The sequence below is a fragment of the Oncorhynchus nerka genome, linkage group LG22 (assembly GCF_034236695.1).
Source record: "Oncorhynchus nerka isolate Pitt River linkage group LG22, Oner_Uvic_2.0, whole genome shotgun sequence".
Lineage (NCBI taxonomy): Eukaryota > Metazoa > Chordata > Actinopteri > Salmoniformes > Salmonidae > Oncorhynchus > Oncorhynchus nerka.
The window spans coordinates 42,201,138-42,224,397 of record NC_088417.1 but is presented as its reverse complement, the minus strand read 5'-3'; the positions used below and the strand labels follow the sequence as shown (position 1 = coordinate 42,224,397).

Here is a 23,260-nt window from a genome sequence, read left to right as displayed (position 1 = left end):
CCAAAGCCAGGCCACTGGTACTTTTCAGCTCTCATTTACATAACAATGGCTAACTGTGAACTGTAACACCTTCTCATAAAGCAACTGTTGTTGATTCTGCACTTTAAAAGTCATCACTGCCAGTCCTAGTTTTTTAAACACAATTTCCCTACTATAACATAAGGGTGTATATACTAGTGTAACACTGGTGTTAGTCTAAAAGCAGCACAAGTCTCTGGAAATCTATTGGAGGAATGCAACACTATTCCTCCATGATGGTGGTGTATAACGCTCTCTCCGGCTCTCCCCCAGAATCTTCCATACGTGTTCAATTGGGTTAAGATCTGATGACTGAGAGACGCACACACACTTTAAACCTCCGATGCTCCTTTTGAGACTCCTCTTTCAAAGTCAGCCATCGTAGCCAAAATAATGGGCATTTTTATACATGACCAGATGTTAATTGCTTAATTAACTCAGGAACCCCACCTGTGTGGAAGCCCCTGCTTTATACTTTATATCCCTCATTTACTCAAATGTTTCCGCTATTTTGCAGTTACTTGTATCATCATCTGTTGTCATGGGTTTGACAATAACGATTTTCCTCTTGTCGAAGACAAGTTTAAAAATTTTTTTTTTTTTTGGACAAGTAGAATATAGATTTAAGTTGTCAGAATGACAGGAGGGAGACGCCTGAAAATGTAGCCAAACTTTGAGCCCTTTAATTACATAAATATAGGCTATACGCTAGTCATGTTTTACAAATATAATGAAGGATAGTTCAACTTTAATCTTAAAGGCTTGATTCTATCGACATATTCGAGGCAAGGTTCGTTCAGATAAAATGGTCACAACAGAACGGTTATGTACGGTGTTGCAAAAGGCAGTCAGCCTTTTGAAACTATTTAACCATAAACTTACTGTTTAAAACCTGGAAATGTTATGTCATATTATGAAGCATGTCTTACCTTGTTTCACAGTAGCCTAGCCAAAATGGAACCATAGAAATGTGGAGGGAATTATTTACAAACACTTAATATGCCCTTAAAAACCAGCATTTTTCTCATGTTCTCGTTATTTTATTGTCCAACAGCCAAATGCATAAATCCTAGTCATATTAGTAGGCCTAACCAATGTTAGTTGATTCATGTTTAGATCTCCCCGCTTTCTTAATTACGAACATATATTTTCATCTGTCAGCTGAAACTGCTTATGCGTGCGGTGCGCTTTTGAGAATGGTGTTTCCCTCTGATTGCATTTTGGAACGTTTGCGCGTAGCCTACAGCCATGTGCACATTGTTGCGCTTATAATATGAAGAAATAAAACTTGATCAACATTTTAAGCTAACTGGTCTGATCTGTTTCATCAGCCTCATTGCTTTTTTACATATTTTTTTTTTTTATGTGGTTGTATGAATTTTGGATGTGTCATCCCAGAACTGTCCCAGAGTTCGTTTTGAACCATAGACATATTTATTTTTATCATCCCAGGAAAGAGCTTAACTTTTTTATCCACTTGTCCTTTGGACAAGTAGGACAGATTTTTCATGTCAAACTCTGCCCTCCCTCGTCTTCCTCCAGGTGCATTGATCTACCTACTGGACCTCTTCTGTAACTCCACCCACCCCCAGGTGCGCTCCCAGACGGCCGAGCTCTTCTCCAAGATGACCTCAGACAAGCTGGTTGGGCCAAAGGTCAGTCCGTATCCTTGCGTGGCTTACCATAGGAAGAGAGCGATCACTCTGTAGAGAATACTTTAGCTCTGCATCCCAAATGGCACCTTATTCACCATATATTGCACTACTTTTTGGCTAGGGCCCTGTTTTCTTTCTCCCTCATCCTTATCCCTCTCTCCCCCTCAGGTGCGTCTGACTCTGATGCGTTTCCTGCCCGGCGTGTTCATGGACGCTATGCGGGACAACGCGGAGGCGGCGGTGCACATCTTTGAGGGGACCCATGAGAACCCAGAGCTCATCTGGAACGACAGCTCTCGGGAGACCGTCTCCACCACCGTCCGGGAGATGATGCTCGAGTACGCAAACTTTCTTTCTGGGCTTCTTTCTTATTGACCATGTGATTTGTATCTTTTATCTCATGTTTTTCTCCCTTTTACTCTGCAGGCACTTTAAGCAGCAAAAGGATAATCCTGATGTTAGCTGGAGAGTAAGTTCATTCAATTCAATAAATGGAGCCATATTCATGTAAATGTGATGGATATCTTATTTGCTACTAATACTTTTAGCTGTGTAGTAAACAGTGAATAAGGTGACCTGATAAATGCCCAAAGGAATCAGCGTAAACAACAGTAATCACATTAATTACACGGTGTGTTAATATTACAATGTTAACTGTGTTTGCAGCTGCCAGAGGAGTTCACGGTGGCGTACGGGGACGGGCAGGGTGAGCTGGCGGTGGGTGGAGTCTTCCTGCGTATCTTCATCGCTCAGCCGGGCTGGGTGCTTCGCAAACCCCGGGAGTTTCTAGTGTCCCTCCTGGAGACCATTACTGAGCTATTTGAGACTAACAATCCCAATGTGAGGACACCCACACATTCATATCCTTGCCACCATGAAATTATCTCACTGAGTGAATTAAAGCACATTTCTCACACATACACATTTCCTGTAACTGAGCAGGAAAATATCTATTGTCATCTCATAAAAGACCCTGTACAGAATATCCACTTCTATGCTTGTACGCTAACATCTCAATTTCTAACCATCGCTGCTCATTTCCAACAGGGTGAGGCCCTGGAGACAGTTACCACAGCGGCAGTGTGTTTGTTCAGCACCCAGACACAGCTGTGTGATCAGGTCCCTCCCCTGGGACACCTGCACCGCATCCTGGCAGCACTGACCCACAAGAACAACGCCGTGCCCAAGAGCTCTATCCGCCTCATCCACGTGCTCTCAGATAATGAGGTGGGATCACAGTCTATGGTGGCTTTCCACAACATGAGATGATATTCTATATGACAGACTGGGTGACCAGATCGACCATAAGCTAGTTTAGCAAGCTATGATTGGCTGATGTATTAATGTAGCTGTATAACTACGACCAAGTCAACTTTAACTACATATAGAGTCTACAAAAGTCTTGATTTGATTGTAATGAGGTCAACAATCTTCCCATGTACACTAAATCTGTTTTATATTTATTTTTGTTAAACTTAGAAGTGTATAGCAAGTCTAATGCTGTGGTTTTGTGTGTCTGTTTGTGTACACGTGTATGTGCGCGCGCAGCAATGTGTGCGCTCTATGGCGTCTCTGGAGACCATCGGTCCTCTGATGAGTGGGATGAAGATGAGGGCGGACATGGCAGGACTGGCCTGTGAGGCGCTGAACCGCATGTTCCAGAGAGAGCAGACAGACCTCGTGTCTCAGGTAGCTCATCTCTGTCATTTGTTGAGTCCCAAATGACACACTATTCTTTATGCAGTGCACTACTTTTGGCCAGGGCCCATAGTTCTCTGATCAGAAGTAGTGCACTATATAGGGATTAGGGTAGCATTTGAGGTTAACACAGTTACATTTTCTCAACATTTCTTTTCCCCTGTTTATTCCTTAGGGGAAAACACAGGGTGTGCTTGCGTTCGACCCTTTTTTACTTGTTATTCCATGTAATTTGAGTGTTTTTATGGGTTCCTACATGCACACACAGGCCCTCCGAGTGGAGTTGGTGCCGTACCTCCTGCGGCTACTGGAAGGAATTGGACTGGAGACCTTAGACAACCCCTCGGCCACCAAGGCTCAGATCGTCAAGGCTCTCAAGTCCATGACACGCAGTCTGCACTATGGAGAACAGGTTAGGCACCACGACTATGTCAATCAATATATCAATCCGTATATCAACAATATATTGCAGTACTTACTGTGTGTCATTTCCCCTCGGGACATTAAAGTTGATCTTATCCTATCCTCACTGCTACTGTACACTTCTATCTGTCTGAGAGGTCCTGTGTTGCAGGTGAATGAAATCCTGAATCGGTCCACTGTGTGGAGTGCCTTCAAAGACCAGAAGCATGACCTGTTCATCTCCGAGTCCCAGACTGCAGGGTACATCACAGGTGGGGATGTAATCCACAGACACACACAGTATATTAAGCACTACAAAGAGGGGGCATTGTACGAGCCCAATCTGAATCCCTTCGTTCTACTATGCTTCCATTGAGCACTTAGTGGCTGCTGACTCCTCAATTAGTGCCTCTCAGCCTTATACCCTCCTCCCTACTTTTCCTCTCTTCCTCCTGTTCTTTCCCTTTGTCTTCCTCCACGTTTCCTTCTTACTCAGGTGTGTCCACTCCCTCTCTCATGGCGGCCAGCAGCCCCCTGCGGACCGGGCTGTAGTTTCCTATGCATGGTTCTCCCAGCACTCCTCTCTTTGCTCTGACTGCAGGTAGACGTTGTCCTTGCTCCCCCACCCTCCCTCCCTCCACTCCTTTTCCTGTGGCCTCCATCTTGTGCCACTGCTCAGTATTTCCATTTCCACTTTCCCAAACACATCTCATCTTCGGATATGGATTGGAAAAACACAATGGCTGTATCACTGTAGCACAAGTCAATGAGGGAATCCTTTGAACCAGTGATGGGGAAGCCCTTAATAAAGTCAACAGTGGCCCTAATAAAGTCAACAGTGGCCCTAATAAAGTCAACAGTGGCCCTAATAAAGTCAACAGTGGCCCTAATAAAGTCAACAGTGGCAATATGCTTGCTGATGGTTTAAGTAGCAATAGTTCATATACTCGTATGCCATCTCCACTACCACCTCTCACACCGCCAGCCCTGTAACATAATAACCACACAATGTAGCATCTTCAACAGATAATCTAGTGTTGACCTCAGTCCTTACCACTCATCTTGTGCATTCAATTTCAGTGGTCAGCCTTGAGCATTCCTCAGTCTCTCATCCCCTGTCTCCTTCAGGTCCAGGAGTCGCTGGCTACCTTACAGCAGGAACCGTCTCCACAGTGCTGCCCAGCATTCCGCCCCCTGTGGACAATGACATTGGAGACTCAGGCTGAAAGACTGACTGAGAGAGAAGTGCTCAGCCCTCCAGACTGATCTGCTGCTCCAAGGCTGCAGCTCAGACTGCTCAGTTCCACGAAAGAGGGAGGATGGAGAGGGGCCATCGGACTGTCCCCAAAATGTCCGTCGTCGCCACACCTTCAAAATGTCACGGTCCTTCCCCCGCCCCCTCCAAACAGCACTCAGTCTTCGTAAAACCGTCTTAAAGCAAATTATAAAACTTGTCAACCTTCGATTTTTGTTTTTGTGCTCCTTTGTGTCTTCCAATGAGACAACACATAGTTTACTTTTATATGAATATATTTTTTACTCTTAATTTTTGTGGATTTAAAGACAAACAGACTGAAGATCTATGAAAATTTTGACCTGTCTCGCACTCCATTCTCTTCTTCCTTTCCTCCATCATATGCCTGGTCTCACTACCCTGCCTGGTCACACACATCCTCACACCCCCCAGTCCTGAAGGAGGGTACTCTATCTGGCCTGGACATGTGATCACTGACTGAAAAAATATACACTTTAATCTCCACTCACCTGTTTACAGGAGGCATACAGTCATGCATCGCAAACATTTAATAAATGTATGTTGTTTTGGTGTCGTATGGAAAAGGTTGAAAAAATAATTGTAAGAAGGAACTCACAGAATTATGGTGAATTAAGACTGCCCTTTTTGAAGTGGCTATATGTGTGCGTTCGTTGTCTGTTTGTCTTACCCTCACCATGATGATCTTGATCCATACTTTGCTCTGCTCACTATCTATTGGAAGGTTGCCCTTTCTGCGGCTGCTGAGAATCTTTTTCTACGTCATTTTCCTTCTCCAGAATGCAAAAAGCACTTAAATATTTATAGCTAAATAACGGACTTTACCAACAGAAATGAGCTTCTCTGCTAAGACATTTGGAAAGAACTGACTTTGATTATACATCTGTGAAAGACTAGTGCAATTGGGAAATGTTTGATGTATTATGACGTATATAAGCTTTCTATATAAACTGTACATAAATAAAAGTTACACTTGTACATAAGATTTTAAGAATAAAAGGGAACCCACAATGTTCTTTCCATCAGAATGTCTGTCTATTGCCAATTAAACTGAAGAGTGAATAACAATATACAGTACAATAAGAGAAATGTCAAACTTTATACCAGAGTGGAGTATAGCAACAGTGCATACATCGACAGAGCAAGCAAACCCTTGTGTAGCTAAGTATGTTGTAGCTAACGCCATAGTCACTGACAGCAAAATAAGCTAGCTAACGTTAACAATATGTCAACGTCTTGTTATATTCTCTGTAGTTAGCTAACGTTAGATATACAGTGCCTTGCGAAAGTATTCGGCCCCCTAGAACTTTGCGACCTTTTGCCACATTTCAGGCTTCAAACATAAAGATATAAAACTGTATTTTTTTTTGTTGTGAAGAATCAACAAGTGGGACACAATCATGTTCACAAATGCTCTCCATCCAACCTCACTGAGCTCGAGCTGTTTTGCAAGGAGGAATGGGAAAAATGTCAGTCTCGATGTGCAAAACTGATAGAGACCTACCCCAAGCGATTTACAGCTGTAATCGCAGCAAAAGGTGGCGCTACAAAGTATTAATTTAAGGGGGCTGAATAATTTTGCACGCCCAATTTTTCAGTTTTTGATTTGTTAAAAAAGTTTGAAATATCCAATAAATGTCGTTCCACTTCAAGATTGTGTCCCACTTGTTGTTGATTCTTCACAAAATAATAGTTTTATATCTTTGTTTGAAGCCTGAAATGTGGCAAAAGGTCGCAAAGTTCAAGGGGGCCGAATACTTTCGCAAGGCACTGTATGTCCTGCACTAAAAAGCCTGCTAGCCATATGACTGTTCCTATATCCATATAGCTAGCAGTTAACGTTACACTTCTGCCACATTGCAGGTTTATCATGTCAAAAGGAGATGGAGAAGACTGCTGTCATGGCCTATGAGGTGAGTTTCATGTGTATTATAGTGCCACTTACTGTAGTGTCCACGATTAGGCTAACCACTAACATTTGACAGTAACGTTACAGTGAGTGATCATGCTTCTTGAATCTTGTATGTCTAGCTGTGTCAGGGAGTGAACGTTATTCAAAATCGGACCTGTCTGAAATGAAAATGGTTGGCCCTCCATATAGCAAAATATATTTGACCTAAATCCTCCCTGAACGCTTAAAAAAAAAGTGACCCTCCCCTACACCCAAAATAATTCAGACATAAAGTGGATAGCAGAGAACATGTCTACCGTTTACCCTCACTTCTTGGGCTGACCAGAGCCTTAGATACACAGTTTTAGAAACTGTTCTTTGTCCTGTAAGCATTAGGCTACATGGCAATGCAGGAATTTTGATATTGCACAGGGCTGTGGGCTAGAAGGTTGTGGGTTCGTAGACCACCGTGGGGGGCGGCAGGGTAGCCTAGTGGTTAGAGCGTTGGACTAGTAACCGGAAGGTTGCAAGTTCAAATCCCCGAGCTGACAAGTTACAAATCTGTCGTTCTGCCCCTGAACAGGCAGTTAACCCACTGTTCCTAGGCTGTCATTGAAAATAAGAATATAAGAAAAAAAGAGTAGAGGTGGAAAGGTCTTCTATATAGGAACATTATTGCATGATTCTATCCATTTTATTTGCAGGTCCAATAAAAAAAAATCCTTTATAAATATTTAATGCAATTATGTATTCTACATAATTTTACATATTAGCAGAATATCACATTTCAAATGACTGAAATTACAGGCTAAGAATAAGAATGTATGTGTTCATCTTAATATATTTCTCCAATGCCAAATCAGTGTCTTTTTTGCAATTAAACTGTCCCTGTTTGCAAATAATTACACCTGAGACAAAATAATTACATCTGAGATATCATTAGGAATCTGAGCATGGTTCTTTCAAAAGTTAGGCCAACCTTTCCACCCCAGTAGGCCTAACGACGCAGAACATTTTAAGCTTTAACTGTTGGCTACTCTTCTTCCATGGTTTAACCCAAGGAGAGAAGGTCACAAGTGTTTCCCTTTCTGGGTTTAAACATATTCTATTGTACAGAAAGTGAATAGCTTTCATCAATTGAAAGTGTCAGAATTAGATTACTTCCCAAGCAAAGCTGCTCAGTCTCTCAATGTAAAAGAAACAAAACAATGATATCCCCATATGCATTAGTCACACCTTTCCCAGGTATTTTACAGCTTGTTTCTAGCGTAAAAGCATCGTAGACCAAAGCGCTTTTATAGATCACTTAATATAATCTGATTTAGTTTTATTTTGTTCAGAATCTTAAACTAACAAGGGGTAGTTCTGTGCTTTTTGGCATTTTCTTTAACAAAAAGTAGACCTATGACATACCCCCTGAATTTGAGTCTTAACAGCCATAGGCTATTTAAGGGGTGCATGGTGGCTGGAGGAATTGCCAGAGAAATTGATGGATATAGCAGCCTATATTTAATCTGTAGACCAGTGGAGACTCCACAGGGGAGGACCATCCTCAGTGAATTTTATAACTTCAATGTTTTTCCATTTTATTTTATTAAACTATACTAAGTCTAGTCACATGTCACCAAATAATTGATTAAAACACACTATTGTGCAAATAAGGTTTACAGTATATATATATATATATATATATATATATATATATATATATCTATATATATGTTGGTCTAATGATTACACCCTATCAGCTAGATGCAGGCAAGTTTACAAGTTGGTAATTGACCTCAAATTTCTCTCTTGACCTGTGTGCACCTGAATTGTAAACTTACATTAATAGGCTAGGTTGAAGCAACCTATCACTGTTCCATTTTAACTGGGTGAATGGAATATGAATGAGTGATCCAAAATGCTGTAATAGAAATAAGGCCATGCTCAGGAAAAAAAAAAATAATAATCCTCCCTCATCTTAAACAGCACTGACTGCCACTGCTGTAGACCTACATCTTATTTCTTAAATAGGAATAACACAGGCCTCTTGTTGTTAGTAAAGTGTAATTCAAATGAAGACTGTTTAAATGAATTATACCTACTTGAATATGCCTAATTTCAGCACCATGAGCTCCCGCTGTTCTTAGTGCCAGTCTGCACATTCAAAACAATGTAACTAATAATGGCATCTTTATGCTTTTCGTTAATAAAATAATGATAAAAATACTCTTTCAAAATGCCAACGTTTACTTAGTTATGGATCCATAACAAATTACTTTGGGAATAAATATCACTGAATTACTGAAATATCAGAACAAAGTTGTCTAATGAAGGTAAACAATTTGTTGCTTACTGGAAAACACTCTTTCAAACACACACAGTCACGTTGTACAGCGCCATTATGGCTATTAGCAGGTAACTGGACAATAGACTTGCCTAGATGGAGGGTAGGGGGAGAATTCTATCGTCAAATGTATTTCTTGGTTAGGTTGGCTGTATCACAACCGGCAGTGATTGGTTGCAGTTTCAGTTTAATCCACCAGAAAAGACGAAACAAATAATGCAACAAAAAGTATTATTATTATGTATCACATCCGACCGTGATTGGGAGTCCCATAGGGCGGCGCACAATTGGCCCAGCGTTTCTCCCTCTAAAAACAGAAATAAATATTTTGGCCTCTACAAATATTATTTTGGCCATTATTCAGATTATTCAGAAAATTAAATTACCTCCAAAATATCGTTCTATATTATCAAGTTGATGGCACAGTCATAAGCTGAGTGACTCACTCATGGTTTTGGATCAAAATAAGTACCAACATTCTTTCTGATAGTCTTTAATAAAGAAATGTTTTGGTTATCTATGTACAGCACATATGTCAGAGTCAAGGCCCGCGGGCCACATCCGGCCCGCAAGAAGGTTTTTTACGGCCCCTGGGATGATCTTGATTTATTATTAGAACCGGCCCGCAGCAAGCCGGCAGCCCGCAGATCTTTTACACGCACCAATACTACATTTCCCACAATGCAAAGGTGACGCACCGAGCAGTAGGCTGCTTCATTTCAATATTTATTGGCACAGCAGTCGTCAGCATCACAGTAAAATTAACTTTCAGATACCCATCAAAAATGGCAAAACGGAAGGTGGATACTGAGAACCGGGGGTTTCAAACAAGGTGGGAGTCGGAGTATATGTTCACGAAGGTAGCTGGAAAACCTGTGTGTCTTCTGTGTGGAGAAAGTGTGGCGGTACTGAAAGAGTATAATCTGAGACGACATTATGAAACGAAACACGCGGACAAAAACAAGAATATGGACATGGAACAAAGGCTACAAAAGGCAGAGGAATTAAAACGAGGCCTCAAATCTCGACAGGCTCTGTTCAAAAAGCCAAATCACAAGGCCAGGCTGCTGTCAAGGCCAGTTTTATTTTGGCAGAAGAGATCGCTAAATCAGCCCGGCCATTTACGGAGGGGATTTCATCAAAAACTGCATGATTAAAGTTTGTGACGAAGTTTGCCCAGAAAAAGGCAACTCTTTTTAAATGTGAGTCTGAGCAGAAACACCATTGCCGAGAGAGTAGACCAGTTGTCCATCAATCTAAAAGAGCAGCTTGTGAAAAAGGGAAAAGATTTTATTGCATATTCCTTGGCTGTGGATGAGAGCACCGACATTTCTGACATTGCCCAGTTGTCAATTTTCATCCGCGGAGTGGACTCCAACCTAAGCGTGACAGAGGAGTTTTTGGCTTTACGTCCTATGCATGGCACAACTACGGGGCATGATTTGTATGAAGAGGTGTCAAGATGTGTAAATGAGATGGAGCTGCCTTGGGAAAAACTCGTGGGTTTGACAACCGACGGAGCACCTGCGATGTGTGGACACAGGAGCGGACTGGTGGCGAAGATACGGGAAAAGATGCAAGAGGAAAACGCGACAGGTGAGCTGACAGCTTATCATTGTATCATACACCAGGAAGCGTTGTGCGGTAAAGCCTTGAAAATGGAGCATGTAATGAGCATCATCACGCGCACAGTTAACTTTATCAGAGCCAAAGGTTTGAATCACCGCCAGTTCAAGGCATTTCTGACGGAGTTAGAAACGGAGCATGGTGATTTGCCTTATCACACAGAGGTGCGATGGCTAAGCCAGGAAAGGTGCTTCAAAGATGTTTCGAGCTTCGTGAGGAGATTTGTCTGTTCTTGGACAGCAAAGGGAAAGACACAACACAACTCCGAGACGAAATGTTTCTGTGTGAAATGGCTTTTCTGTGTGACATTACGAGTCATCTGAATGCAATAAACTTGCAGCTGCAGGTTCGGGATCGTGTCATCTCTGATATGTACAGTACAGTGAAGGCATTTAAAACCAAACTGACTCTGTGGGAGACGCAGATGCGGAAAGAAAATTTGAGCCACTTTCCCAGCTGCCAGACCATGAAAGAGAAGCTCTCTACCAGTGCGTTCCCGAGCACACAGTTGGCTGATAAAATAGGTATGCTTGCCGCTGACTTTTGATTTGCTGACTTTGAAGCACAAAAAGCAGGTTGGAACTGCTCGGTAACCCATTTGCTGTTGACGTGGAAAGCTCACCACCAAACCTCCAAATGGAGTTGATTGACCTCCAATGCAATGATGCACTGAGGGCAAAATATGCGGCAGTGGGTGCTGCGGAGTTCGCCCGTTTCCTCCCGGCACAATGCCCCAGCTGCGCATCCAGGCTGCTCAAACGTTGTCTATGTTTGGCAGCACATACCTGTGTGAACAACTGTTTTCTTTGATGAACCTGAACAAAACATCACACAGAAGTCGACTTACTGCTGAACACCTCCACTCAATTCTGAGGATTTCTTCAGCTCAGAGCCTTACCCGAACATTGATGAATTGTGGAAAAGATGGGACACCACCAAGTATCACCCTCAACCTCAAACAAGTGAACATTACTGTGCAATCACATATTTAGAGTTTTTACTCAGTTCAAGTTTAAAAGTTAAAATTTAATATTTGTTTTCACTGCATGTTACTTCTCCTTAAACAAAGTGTTGTTTTTGATTAATAGATTTTTGCACTTTATTTTTTTGTATTTCAATCCAATTATATTTTAAAAATATTTCAGTTGAGTGGATGATAGAAAATTGCTATTATTGTTTTTTCTTTGAAGTAAATTTAGCCCACTTTTGCTAAAATAGAAAATATAGTCTACTGATGGTGCCTTGAATACCGGTTTCTTTCATTTAATGTTCATGTTATGGGGATATTTATATAAAGGAAATTTGTCTTTTGTGTCTGTTGAAAATTAAAGATTACTGACAGAGCCATAAGAAAATATTGCTTTATTTATCTGATCATATTGTAATATATTTGTTAGGTTTTCAGTAGGTTCAATTAGGTTCACTAGACTATATGCGTCATTTAAAAATTTTTCAATGAACATTCGAACAGTCCGGCCCTCGTCTTGTAGCTGATTTTTTTATTTGGCCCTCCGTCCATTTGACTTTGACACCCCTGATGTACAGTATTATAATAGCCCATTATACGCTATTAGCAGGACAATATACGCTTACCAACACCTCTCTGTATTTTGATACTTTGTGGATGGGGGCTCCAGAGTGTATGGGGGCTCCCGCAGTGCAAAATGCTTTGCTACAGATGCAGGTTCGATACCCGTGCTGGCCGCCACGGAGACCCACGAGGCGGCTTTTGGTTTTAAATTTAGAAACCTCCAATCCGCTATATGTAATTATTGACTGAGAGTCAAGTCATATCGATATACTGTAGGCCTACCGTAGGCGAAATGAGTCTCACTAGTGTTGAGTAATGTGCTGTTAAAAGTGGTGTAGGTCTTATTTATTTAAAGAGCATTTTAAAGTTAGAAGCAATAGCATTTGAAGCAATGGCCTACAACTATTTTAGCACAATTTCGCGCTGCTCTGAGACAAGCATGGCGACTGGCCTTGATAAATGAATGAGATTTTTATTTTCACTGAATCTCCGTTTGTGTATTGGTTAGACCACAATTAGGGTGTAGAAGTGTTATTCTCTTAGTGTAACCTCTTTATTTAACTAGGCAAGTCAGTTAAGAGCACATTCTTATTTACAAGGACAGTCTACTCCTTCCTCCCCGTCTGGGAATTGAACCCCGGTCTTCCGCGTGCCCGCACGACACAGGGATTCTTTAGCTAAATAGGCAAGTACTGTAGCCTACTCCCGACCGTCACGTTGTACAGGGACATATTTTCCGTTCCATCCTAAAGGACTCTGAGTTTTTTTTGTTTTTCTTGGAATAGAAACACCATAATATTAATTAAGCAACATTTCTTAACTTGTTATGGCTGCAATCCCCCTATTGGGATAAGTGTCATCAACAACCACTGAATAGCATAGAGCTACATTCAATAAATATTACTACAAATATTTATACTCATGAAATCACAAGTGCAATATAGGAAAACACATCTTAACCTTTTGTTAACCTCTTGAAGCTAGGGGGCACTATTTTTGTTTGGAAAAATAACGTTCCCAAAGTAAACGGCCTATTTCTCATGACCAGATGCTAGAATATGCATATAATTGACAGATTATGATAGAAAACACTCTAAAGTTTCCAAAACTGTAAACATATTGTCTGTGAGTATAACAGAACTGATATTGCAGGCGAAAGCCTGAGGATAATCCAATCAGGAAGTGCCTCATATTTTGAAACTTCTGTGTTCCTATGCGTGCCTGTCCTTCATTTAAAGGGATATTAACCAGATTCCTTTTTCTGTGGCTTCCCTAAGGTGTCAACAGTCTTTAGACATAGTTTCAGGCTTTTATTTTGAAAAATGAGCGTGAAGGATCACATTGCGAAAGTGGATAGGTGGGGGCTCTCAGAGTAAGTTGGTGCGCAATTGAGTAATTTTTGTTCCATAAAGATAATTTGTATATCCAAAATACCTCCATTTGTTTGTCGCGTTATGTTTAGAAATCCACAGGAAAGAGCGGTCACGACAACGCAGACGGAAATTCCAAATAGTTTCCATAATGTCCACAGAAACATGTCAAACGTTTTTTATAATCAATCATCAGGTTGTTTTTAAAACATATAATCGATAATATATCAACCGCAAATGTCTTTCACAGTAGGAGAGGGAAAAGCAATTGCTATCCAAACTCTGTTGCACGAGCAAAACTCATGTGAACGAGTGGATTACTCAAATCGATGGCGCCAACTAAACTGACTTTTTGGGAAATAAAGAAGGATTTTATCTAACGACACTAGCTGGGACACTTTTGGATGACAAATCAGAGGAAGATTTTCAAAAAGTAAGTGACTATTTAATCGTTATTTGTGAATGTATGAAACCTGTGCAGGTGGAAAAATATTTTAATGTGGGGCACCGTCCTCAAACAATTACATGCCATGTTTTTGCTGTAATAGCTACTGTAAATCGGACAGTGCAGTTATATTAACAAGAATTTAAGCTTTCATTTATTTGAATTATGTGCTCTCCAGTTTCACCGGAAGTTGTCCCACTAGCGGGAAACCGATCCTTTTAAGGGTAAACACTAGAGGTCGACCGATTATGATTTTTCAACGCCGATACCGATTTATTGGAGAGCCAAAAAAGCCGATACCGATTAATCGGCCGATTTAAATTATTATTATTTTTTAAATAAAAATGTATTTGTAATAATGACAATTACAAAATAACTCAATGAGTTATTTTAACTTAATATAATACATCAATAAAATCTATTTACACTCAAGTAGATAATGAAACATGTTCAATTTGGTTTAAATAATGCAAAACCAAAGTGTTGGAGAAGAATGTAAAAGTAAGAAAGCTAACGTTTCAGTTCCTTGCTCAGAACATGAGAACATATGAAAGTTGGTGGTTCCTTTTAACATGAGTCTTCAATATTCCCAGGTAAGAAGTTTTAGGTTGTAGTTATTATAGGACTATTTCCCTCTATACCATTTGTATTTCATTAACCTTTGACTATTGGATGTTCTTATAGGCACTTTAGTATTGCCAGTGTAACAGTATAGCTTCCGTCCCCCTCCTCGCTCCTCCCTGGGCTCGAACCAGCAACACAACGACAACAGCCACCACATCGAAGCATCATTACCCATGCAGAGCAAGGGAAACAACCACCCCAAGGCTCAGAGCGAGTGAAGTTTGAAACGCTATTAGCGCGCACTAACTAGCCAGCCATTTCACTTCGGTCACACCAGCCTCATCTCGGGAGTTGATAGGTTTTAAGTCATAAACAGCGCAATGCTTGACGCACAACGAAAGCTGCTGGCAAAACGCACGAAAGTGCTGTTTGAATGAATGTTTACGGCGCCTGCTTCTGCCTACCATCGCTCAGTCAGATACTTGTATGCTCAGTCAGATTATATGCAACACAGGACACGCTTGATAATATCTAGTAATATCATCAACCATGTGTAGTTAACTAGTGATTATGATTGATTGTTTTTTATAAGATAAGTTTAATGCTAGCTAGCAACTTACCTTGGCTTACTGCATTTGCGTAACAGGCAGTCTCCTTGTGGAGTGCAACGAGAGAGAGGCAGGTCGTTATTGCGTTGGACTAACTGTAAGGTTGCAAGATTGGATCCCCTGAGCTGACAAGGTGAAAATCTCTTTCTGCCCCTGAACAAGGCAGTTAACCCACCGTTCCTAGGCCGTCATTGAAAAGAAGAATGTGTTGTTAACTGACTTGCCTAGTTAAATAAAGATGAAATAAAGGTGTAAAAAAAAAACTTGCCAAATCGGCGCCCAAAAATACTGATTTCCGAGTGTTATGAAAACTTGAAATCGGCCCTAATTAATTGGCCATTCCGATGAATCGGTCGACCTCTGGTGGACGCATTGTTGGCGGAGTGCGCAACCTATGCTACACTTGTGAGAAACAAGTTTTGGTTTATTTAATTCCATTTACTAGTTCAGTCAATGTAGTCATTGTCTGGAACGCTTCTGTCAATGTTGAGTAAGGACGCGCATAGAAGTAGGCCTATATAGGCTACCTGGCCTGCGCACAAATGAATGTGCCCATTTGGGGATCTGATATTATTTCTGATTGGCTTAATGCACCACCACCACCTGTGGAGCTTCTCAAAGTAATGTTTTTTTCACCTCAAACAGGTTTTTACATCCATTAAGAATTACAATAGTTCCTCAATGAGTTTGAAAAATCGTTCCAGCGCTCTCCCTTTCGATAACCACTCGGCGTGAAAGGGAAAAATGACATGCTCTGATCCAGTAGAAACGTTGGAAAATAGGCCTATCAGTGCTTGACTTAAACTGAAATAGGTACTCATTTTGGATGCTGGTACTGTTTATATTTAGGTGCAGGAGTTCCACAATAAGTTTGAGCTAATATTCTACAAGAGGAACAGAAGCTCACCCATTGGAAAATTTGAGGTTCCGGTACACCGCTCTGGTGAGCTCCTACCCAAGTCTAGCACTGCTTCTTATCCCTTGTGCAAATGGCCTAAGGTTGTGTCTGTCCAGAGCTCACTGGCGGGAAACTGAGGGCCAAGAATATTTTATACAATGTTGCAAGTTCGTTTCAGACAGGCCATGTGTAGCCAATGTGATTTGATAAAATAAATATCCTATCCAGTGGTCTGAAAACACTTGATTATTTCTTTCTCATCAGAGATGGTCTGTCGTGCTTCTACACCTGCATTGCTTGCTGTTTGGGGTTTTAGGCTGGGTTACTGTACAGCACTTTGATATATCAGCTGATGTAACATTTACATTTACATTTAAGTCATTTAGCAGACGCTCTTATCCAGAGCGACTTACAAATTGGTGCATTCACCTTATGACATCCAGTGGAGCAGCCACTTCACAATAGTGCATCTAAATCTTTTAAGGGGGGGTGAGAAGGATTACTTTATCCTATCCTAGGTATTCCTTAAAGAGGTGGGGTTTCAGGTGTCTCCGGAAGGTGGTGATTGACTCCGCTGTCCTGGCGTCGTGAGGGAGTTTGTTCCACCATTGGGGGGCCAGAGCAGCGAACAGTTTTGACTGGGCTGAGCGGGAACTGTACTTCCTCAGTGGTAGGGAGGCGAGCAGGCCAGAGGTGGATGAACGCAGTGCCCTTGTTTGGGTGTAGGGCCTGATCAGAGCCTGGAGGTACTGAGGTGCCGTTCCCCTCACAGCTCCGTAGGCAAGCACCATGGTCTTGTAGCGGATGCGAGCTTCAACTGGAAGCAAGTGGAGAGAGCGGAGGAGCGGGGTGACGTGAGAGAACTTGGGAAGGTTGAACACCAGACGGGCTGCGGCGTTCTGGATGAGTTGTAGGGGTTTAATGGCACAGGCAGGGAGCCCAGCCAACAGCGAGTTGCAGTAATCCAGACGGGAGATGACAAGTGCCTGGATTAGGACCTGCGCCGCTTCCTGTGTGAGGCAGGGTCGTACTCTGCGGATGTTGTAGAGCATGAACCTACAGGAACGGGCCACCGCCTTGATGTTAGTTGAGAACGACAGGGTGTTGTCCAGGATCACGCCAAGGTTCTTAGCGCTCTGGGAGGAGGACACAGTGGAGTTGTCAACCGTGATGGCGAGATCATGGAACGGGCAGTCCTTCCCCGGGAGGAAGAGCAGCTCCGTCTTGCCGAGGTTCAGCTTGAGGTGGTGATCCGTCATCCACACTGATATGTCTGCCAGACATGCAGAGATGCGATTCGCCACCTGGTCATCAGAAGGGGGAAAGGAGAAGATTAATTGTGTGTCGTCTGCATAGCAATGATAGGAGAGACCATGTGAGGTTATGACAGAGCCAAGTGACTTGGTGTATAGCGAGAATAGGAGAGGGCCTAGAACAGAGCCCTGGGGGACACCAGTGGTGAGAGCACGTGGTGAGGAGACGGATTCTCGCCACGCCACCTGGTAGGAGCGACCTGTCAGATAGGACGCAATCCAAGCGTGGGCCGCGCCGGAGATGCCCAACTCGGAGAGGGTGGAGAGGAGGATCTGATGGTTCACAGTATCGAAGGCAGCCGATAGGTCTAGAAGGATGAGAGCAGAGGAGAGAGAGTTAGCTTTAGCAGTGCGGAGCGCCTCCGTGATACAGAGAAGAGCAGTCTCAGTTGAATGACTAGTCTTGAAACCTGACTGATTTGGATCAAGAAGGTCATTCTGAGAGAGATAGCGGGAGAGCTGGCCAAGGACGGCACGTTCAAGGGTTTTGGAGAGAAAAGAAAGAAGGGATACTGGTCTGTAGTTGTTGACATCGGAGGTAAGAAGGGCTATATAAATACATTTGATTTGATTTGTTCCAGGAGGATGAGTATGATTGGGGCAGAAGCTCCATCCTGGATGTGATACCGTCCATCAGCTCCCAGCAGAAGAGGCTGGCGTTGGCCACCATGCGCTGGAGGAGGAACCTGCAGGACCGCAATGACCAGGAGGGATCATTCAGCGGTTGGACCGTCATGCTAAACATCGACCAGACCAGAGAGTCAGGGTTCAGACGACTCCTGCAGTCTGGTGGAGCAAAGGTTCAAACAAAGCTCTTACTCTGTCATACTGTACCTCAATCTTCTCTTCACTTACTGCGTTTTAGTATGGGTAAAACTAATAAGAAACTACTGCTTTTCAAGTGTCCGACTGCCCATCTCTTTCATACTTGCCTTTGTAGATATTGACACGTGTACACTTCTGAATGTCAATCCCATCCACCCTCTCTCCTAATCTCTCTTCTTCCGATCTTTATTTCCTCTCCCTTACCCTCTCTCCAGGTTCTCCCCAGTCCCTCTCCATCTCTGTACAAGGGAACCACCCACCTGTTTGCAGAGTTCAGTCGGTTGAAGCCAGGAGACTTCGGGTGGACGTGCCAGAGGCCAAATGCCTAAAGCCAGAGTTTATTGCAGACATCCAGGTTAGTGGGACTGTAACTAAAATGCAAAACTGCCTCACAAAGAGACTGCGGAAGGCATTTTTTGTTGTCAGACTACTTTTTTGCAGTTTATATCAGTAATTTTGGGAAAGTCTAAAGTGAAACCTTGGTTAATGTTTGATCCATAAAGTGGGTACTTTCCTTCATTTAACAATACAACGTGTTCAAACTTCTCCATAAAATCCACCCTAGCCAGTGAATTAAAGGTTATCCATGTAACATTTCCACATGTAAATAGTGCTAAATATCAATTACATTCCAGTAGTAGTAAAATAATAGAAATCCACCCAGGTAAAACATGCTTATTATAACGCTGCGTGACACTGCAAATGAGCTTTTTTTGTGTGTGTCTAGCTAGGCCGGTTGTTTTGTGTACAAGTTTTTCACGTCCTTGCAACAATATTTTTGGCGATTATGATAAGGTTAGAACCCGTACTAAGCCATTTTAGCCGTTTCTGAAAAAACATGAAGGAATCGATATGATGGCTTAAATATAACATGTTGCTCATTTAAGAAGAAATAAAATGATGGAAACTAAAACTCCTCTCTCATATGAGTCTGTCATTTTGACCAGGAGCCTATTCCACCAATAGAGATGTACTATCTGCCTGAAGCTGCCCAATGTCTGCCAGCGGGCACAGATGCCAGCCGCGCCACACCCTCCCGCAAGCGCTAAGCATCAGGAGATTCCACAAAGTTGAAGAAGACCCGCCTCAAGTAAAAACATTGTCATTTAGAGCTTTGGTGTCAACTAGTAAATTCCATCATTTTAGAAATGCCCCTGCAAGCCATTAATGATATGTCTGTAAATAAGATTTTTTTATTAGTTGTATGAAAATAAAATGTATTTGACAAGTGTTCGTGTCATAGTGATTGATTGGTGCTTTCTTCTGAGACAAATGTTCTCAAGCGCTCAACACAGAGATGCACTGTCAATTTATGTCCTGTAGAGGGCACTCTACATTCGGCTTGCATAGTACCTGGAGTGAGTGTATTGTCCTTTCACAGCATCGCATGCTGTTCCATTCAGCTTTGCACCTTTCCATCAGAGTTTACTGATGGAAAAAGCAGTAACATTCCTACTTTTTTTTTTTCCCTTTTCTCATTGACAACGTGAGTCATTTCTGAGATCAATTCTACCTACAGTGATAATTGCATTGGTTCAGGGTGTGTCACACCAGTGTCTCTTTGACCCATGCTGTCACACATCAGTTATCACTGTCATTAGGACACAATCACTGCTGGCACCAGCCTCGTTACTCATGGCATCCACTTACCACCTTACTGCTGCCATTGCCTCTCGAAAATATCATTGTTCATTTTGACATGATAGAACATTGGTCTCACGTATACTAGATTCCAAATATATCTCAATGTGTATACACAAAACAAGCTGACAAAGGCTACCCAAGGCAGAGGTCTACATACTGTGATGGAGAACAAAGAAAACCAATGGCAAAAGACATACCCAAATCAGAACCTACTACATGTGTTTGACTACTTATCCAATAAATTGTACTGCTCTAGCAACAGCTGTGTCTCTCCCTTTCTGTAAACATCAGATTTTTTTATTTTCTCACAATGGGAAGCCCAATTATATTCGTCTGTCCCAGGTCTGTTTCTAGAGGCACAGATAAGGGCTCTCTCCCCCTCCTCAACCTCACTGGCCATGGGTGATCCCAAATGACACCCTATTGCCTACATACACTACTTTTGACCAGATCATACTCGAAGACTGATGCTGCTGGGGCTGAGGAACCAAATGACAAAGTCAGACCAGGGGAGAGCACAACATTCCCAAAACAATACCATGTTGCCTTGGTGATGATGGGAACCTGAGGCAGTGGAAATGTGTAATGCCCATCTCCTTCCCCAATAAACATTGCAATAAAGAGAAGCCTCCGTTCATAGTGAACTTAATTAATCCAAATATTGGTAGAGAGAGGGAGATGCATGGCCTATGATAAAACTGTCCAAAGTGGGGTGTCTGCATATAGGTTGATAAAGCATCAAGGATAATGTAATTAAATTGAGTCAATTTGAATGTTTTCTGTCAACACTTGTATTTAATGGGGTAGCCAAGTAATCTATTTATTCTATTAGCGCAGGGGTGGGCAAACCTTTTTGTATCGAGGGCCACATCGGGATTTTGAAATTCAAAAGGCCTGTTTTTTTACGGGGCCTCGGCACTGCACCGCAGTGCTTGAGGTGTCACTACAGACCCGGGTTCGATCCCAGGCTGTGTCACAGCTGGCTACGACACGGAGACCCATGAGGCGGCGCACAATTGGCCCAGCGTCGTGCTGGTTAGGAGAGGGTTTGGCAGGCCAAGATGTCCTTGTCCCAACGCGCTCTAGTGCATGCACGGTGGCCAGGTGTACGGTGCTTCCTCCGACACATTTGTGCGGCTGGCTTCCGGGTTAAGCGGGTAGCGGCTTGGCTGGGTCGTGTGTCGGAGGACGCACGGCTCTCGACTTTCGCCTCTCCCCAGTCCGTACGGGAGTTGCAGCGATGGTACAGGACTATAACAAACAATTGGATACCACGAAATTGGGGAGAAAAAAGGGCTACAAAAAAACAACACTTTTTAATGTCTGGCGGGGGGATTGAAGTGCCAGATACGGGTGTTAAGAGGGTCTTGTTTCATTTGTCAATGTGCCCTTTTTAAGATTGTTAGTGCTCCCCTGTCACTGGCCTTCAGGCAGGCTATTTTCTTAAGAGAACTATGAATACAATGAAACAGCCCCTAATCTGAGTAAGGACAACAACAAAAAAGATGTGCCTGCTGTTGCAATAATATGTCCTCATTAAAATTCCACCGCCATACTCGCGCCACGGAAACCCATGTCCTCTCGTGCTTGGGTGGCACTGAGTCTCTGCCCGCCTCTCGTGAATATCTTGTGGACCGCGCGGTAGCTCAATCACATATGATGCTCGCACTGCTAGCCAAGCCTGTTGCCTCCACCGTGTGATTATCCATCTACCATTGTCAGTGGTCCCAGGATTTGAGGAGATGCGCCCCCGCCGTCCTCCTATTGTGTTTCGCTTGAACAAACTGTATGGCTCCCCGGGGCAGCAGTGTTGAGCACGGTCGGATTGAACATGGAGTTCATGTGACATTCTGGTTCGGAACTGGCAATATGTGCTTGCGGCTTGTGTGACTGGAGTGGTGAGACAGCGGCTTTTTGGGATTCAGTTGACTGGAATACGCGGAGTACTCGGAAGTACCGACGCACCTTGTGTAATAGGTAAGCAAACTAATTTGTGTGGCACAGCACCTAGCCTCTATATTGTAGGAAGTTTAGTGCTTTCGTGAGTCAATACCGATTTAAAATTGCCTATGCGTCACTGGGTCACTAACCTAGCGTTTAGATGGAGCTACTCTGGCGTTTGTCAGTCTTACTACCACGATACAGTTTATTTCCGCGCGCGCTGTGTGCGCGATTGTCTGCGAGCCTTGAAGGTTCACATGAGTCTCCCTCTTTTATTAATAATGCCATCAATAGGGCAACTCTAATCAATTAATAACCCATTCCTCAGCTATTGATTACAGTTCACTGATGTGAGAGACCGGAGAATAACAACCTCGGTCATGTTTACTGAACCTTGAAACATTAACCGCTAACAACACTTCATCAAACAGACTGTTTTACCACATGACCGCTATTTTCCATGTCACAATACATCCATTGTTGTAGTTGACTGGTTATAGAATGTGTTATTGATGAGAACTATTGTGTATGTGAAACTGACACGGACCAAAGATGGGACGGGGAAACCATTGAAACCAACCAGAGACAGTAAAGTTTTGCGTCCCTTAAAGTATATATTTTTTCTCTCTTGAGACCCGCAGGAACAGAGGGTATAATTAAGGGTCACTCTATTAAAAAGTGCGACCATCACCTTCTCCCTCACACTGAAGACAGTCTTTTCAACTGGAAGCTTTGTTTCCTCAGCTACATTTAGGTAGTGTTGTACATACAGAATAACACGAAATGCTCCGAGACCAGGTTGAGTAAGTGTGTAGCAGGCCTAAATGAACCTGCTGGACACCCTTAGCATTGTGATTGGAATGTTGGTCTTCAATTCTCCACATACCTCCCCTCCCCACTCTCTTTGTTCTGGGGACTGCTGTGTGTACAATGGTGGGGGAGGAGCGGGGTCAATAAGGGACATTGACATCTGTAGCTGACAGCTTCCTTGGGGTCTATTGACATGATGTATGTTTAGCTCAGAGACTGGTTAGTGAAACATAGGAAACACTAAGAATTAGAGGCATGGAGACCATTCACATCCATGGGACCAAGTAAACAAATTAACACGCATGATGGCAGTCTCTTTCGAATCTAGCATAGATTGTCACCCATCTGAACTCAAAATAAAATTGTATTTGTCACGTTTCATAGACAACAGGTGTAGACTAACAGTGAAATTCTTA

The 23,260-nt window shown here is 42.7% G+C and overlaps 3 protein-coding genes across 7 annotated transcripts in view; all 3 read left to right on the top strand.

Moving 5' to 3' along the window:
* LOC115105197 (dnaJ homolog subfamily C member 13-like) overlaps positions 1-6,074 on the top strand; it is a 64,993-nt gene extending 58,919 nt beyond the window's left edge. For 4 of the 5 annotated variants that reach the window (XM_065007165.1, XM_029626924.2, XM_065007166.1 and 1 more), the window contains 9 exons: positions 1,561-1,673; positions 1,842-2,011; positions 2,100-2,142; positions 2,340-2,513; positions 2,721-2,900; positions 3,222-3,362; positions 3,640-3,783; positions 3,946-4,045; positions 4,902-6,074. In XM_065007165.1, coding sequence (XP_064863237.1) covers positions 1,561-1,673; positions 1,842-2,011; positions 2,100-2,142; positions 2,340-2,513; positions 2,721-2,900; positions 3,222-3,362; positions 3,640-3,783; positions 3,946-4,045; positions 4,902-4,999 — 1,163 coding nt within the window. In that variant the 3' untranslated portion in view covers positions 5,000-6,074. Of the gene's footprint in view, positions 1-1,560; positions 1,674-1,841; positions 2,012-2,099; positions 2,143-2,339; positions 2,514-2,720; positions 2,901-3,221; positions 3,363-3,639; positions 3,784-3,945; positions 4,046-4,269; positions 4,375-4,901 lie in introns of all 5 variants that reach the window. The other variant, XM_029626926.2, reaches the window with a different exon arrangement.
* Positions 6,075-6,818: 744 nt separating this feature from the next.
* On the top strand, positions 6,819-19,660 carry LOC115104615 (DNA topoisomerase 2-binding protein 1-like). Its single transcript, XM_029625972.2, has 4 exons — positions 6,819-6,959; positions 18,206-18,424; positions 18,665-18,804; positions 19,397-19,660. The coding sequence occupies exons 1-3, from the start codon at positions 6,930-6,932 to the stop codon at positions 18,776-18,778; spliced, it is 363 nt and encodes a 120-aa protein (XP_029481832.1). The 5' UTR covers positions 6,819-6,929; the 3' UTR covers positions 18,779-18,804; positions 19,397-19,660.
* Positions 19,661-21,224: 1,564 nt separating this feature from the next.
* LOC115105196 (transmembrane protein 108-like) overlaps positions 21,225-23,260 on the top strand; it is a 100,884-nt gene continuing 98,848 nt past the window's right edge. The window contains exon 1 of the mRNA XM_029626923.2: positions 21,225-22,070. The gene's annotated coding sequence lies outside the window, so the exon portion shown is untranslated. The remainder of the gene's footprint in view (positions 22,071-23,260) is intronic.

Excerpts from the sequence above, each read along its gene's own strand:
- LOC115104615 (XM_029625972.2), top strand. The coding sequence starts at position 6,930 with ATGGAGAAGACTGCTGTCATGGCCTATGAG. Across the intron at positions 6,960-18,205 it reads CTGCTGTCATGGCCTATGAG|GAGGATGAGTATGATTGGGG; the intron begins GTGAGTTTCATG and ends GATTTGTTCCAG. Across the intron at positions 18,425-18,664 it reads TGCAGTCTGGTGGAGCAAAG|GTTCTCCCCAGTCCCTCTCC; the intron begins GTTCAAACAAAG and ends CCCTCTCTCCAG.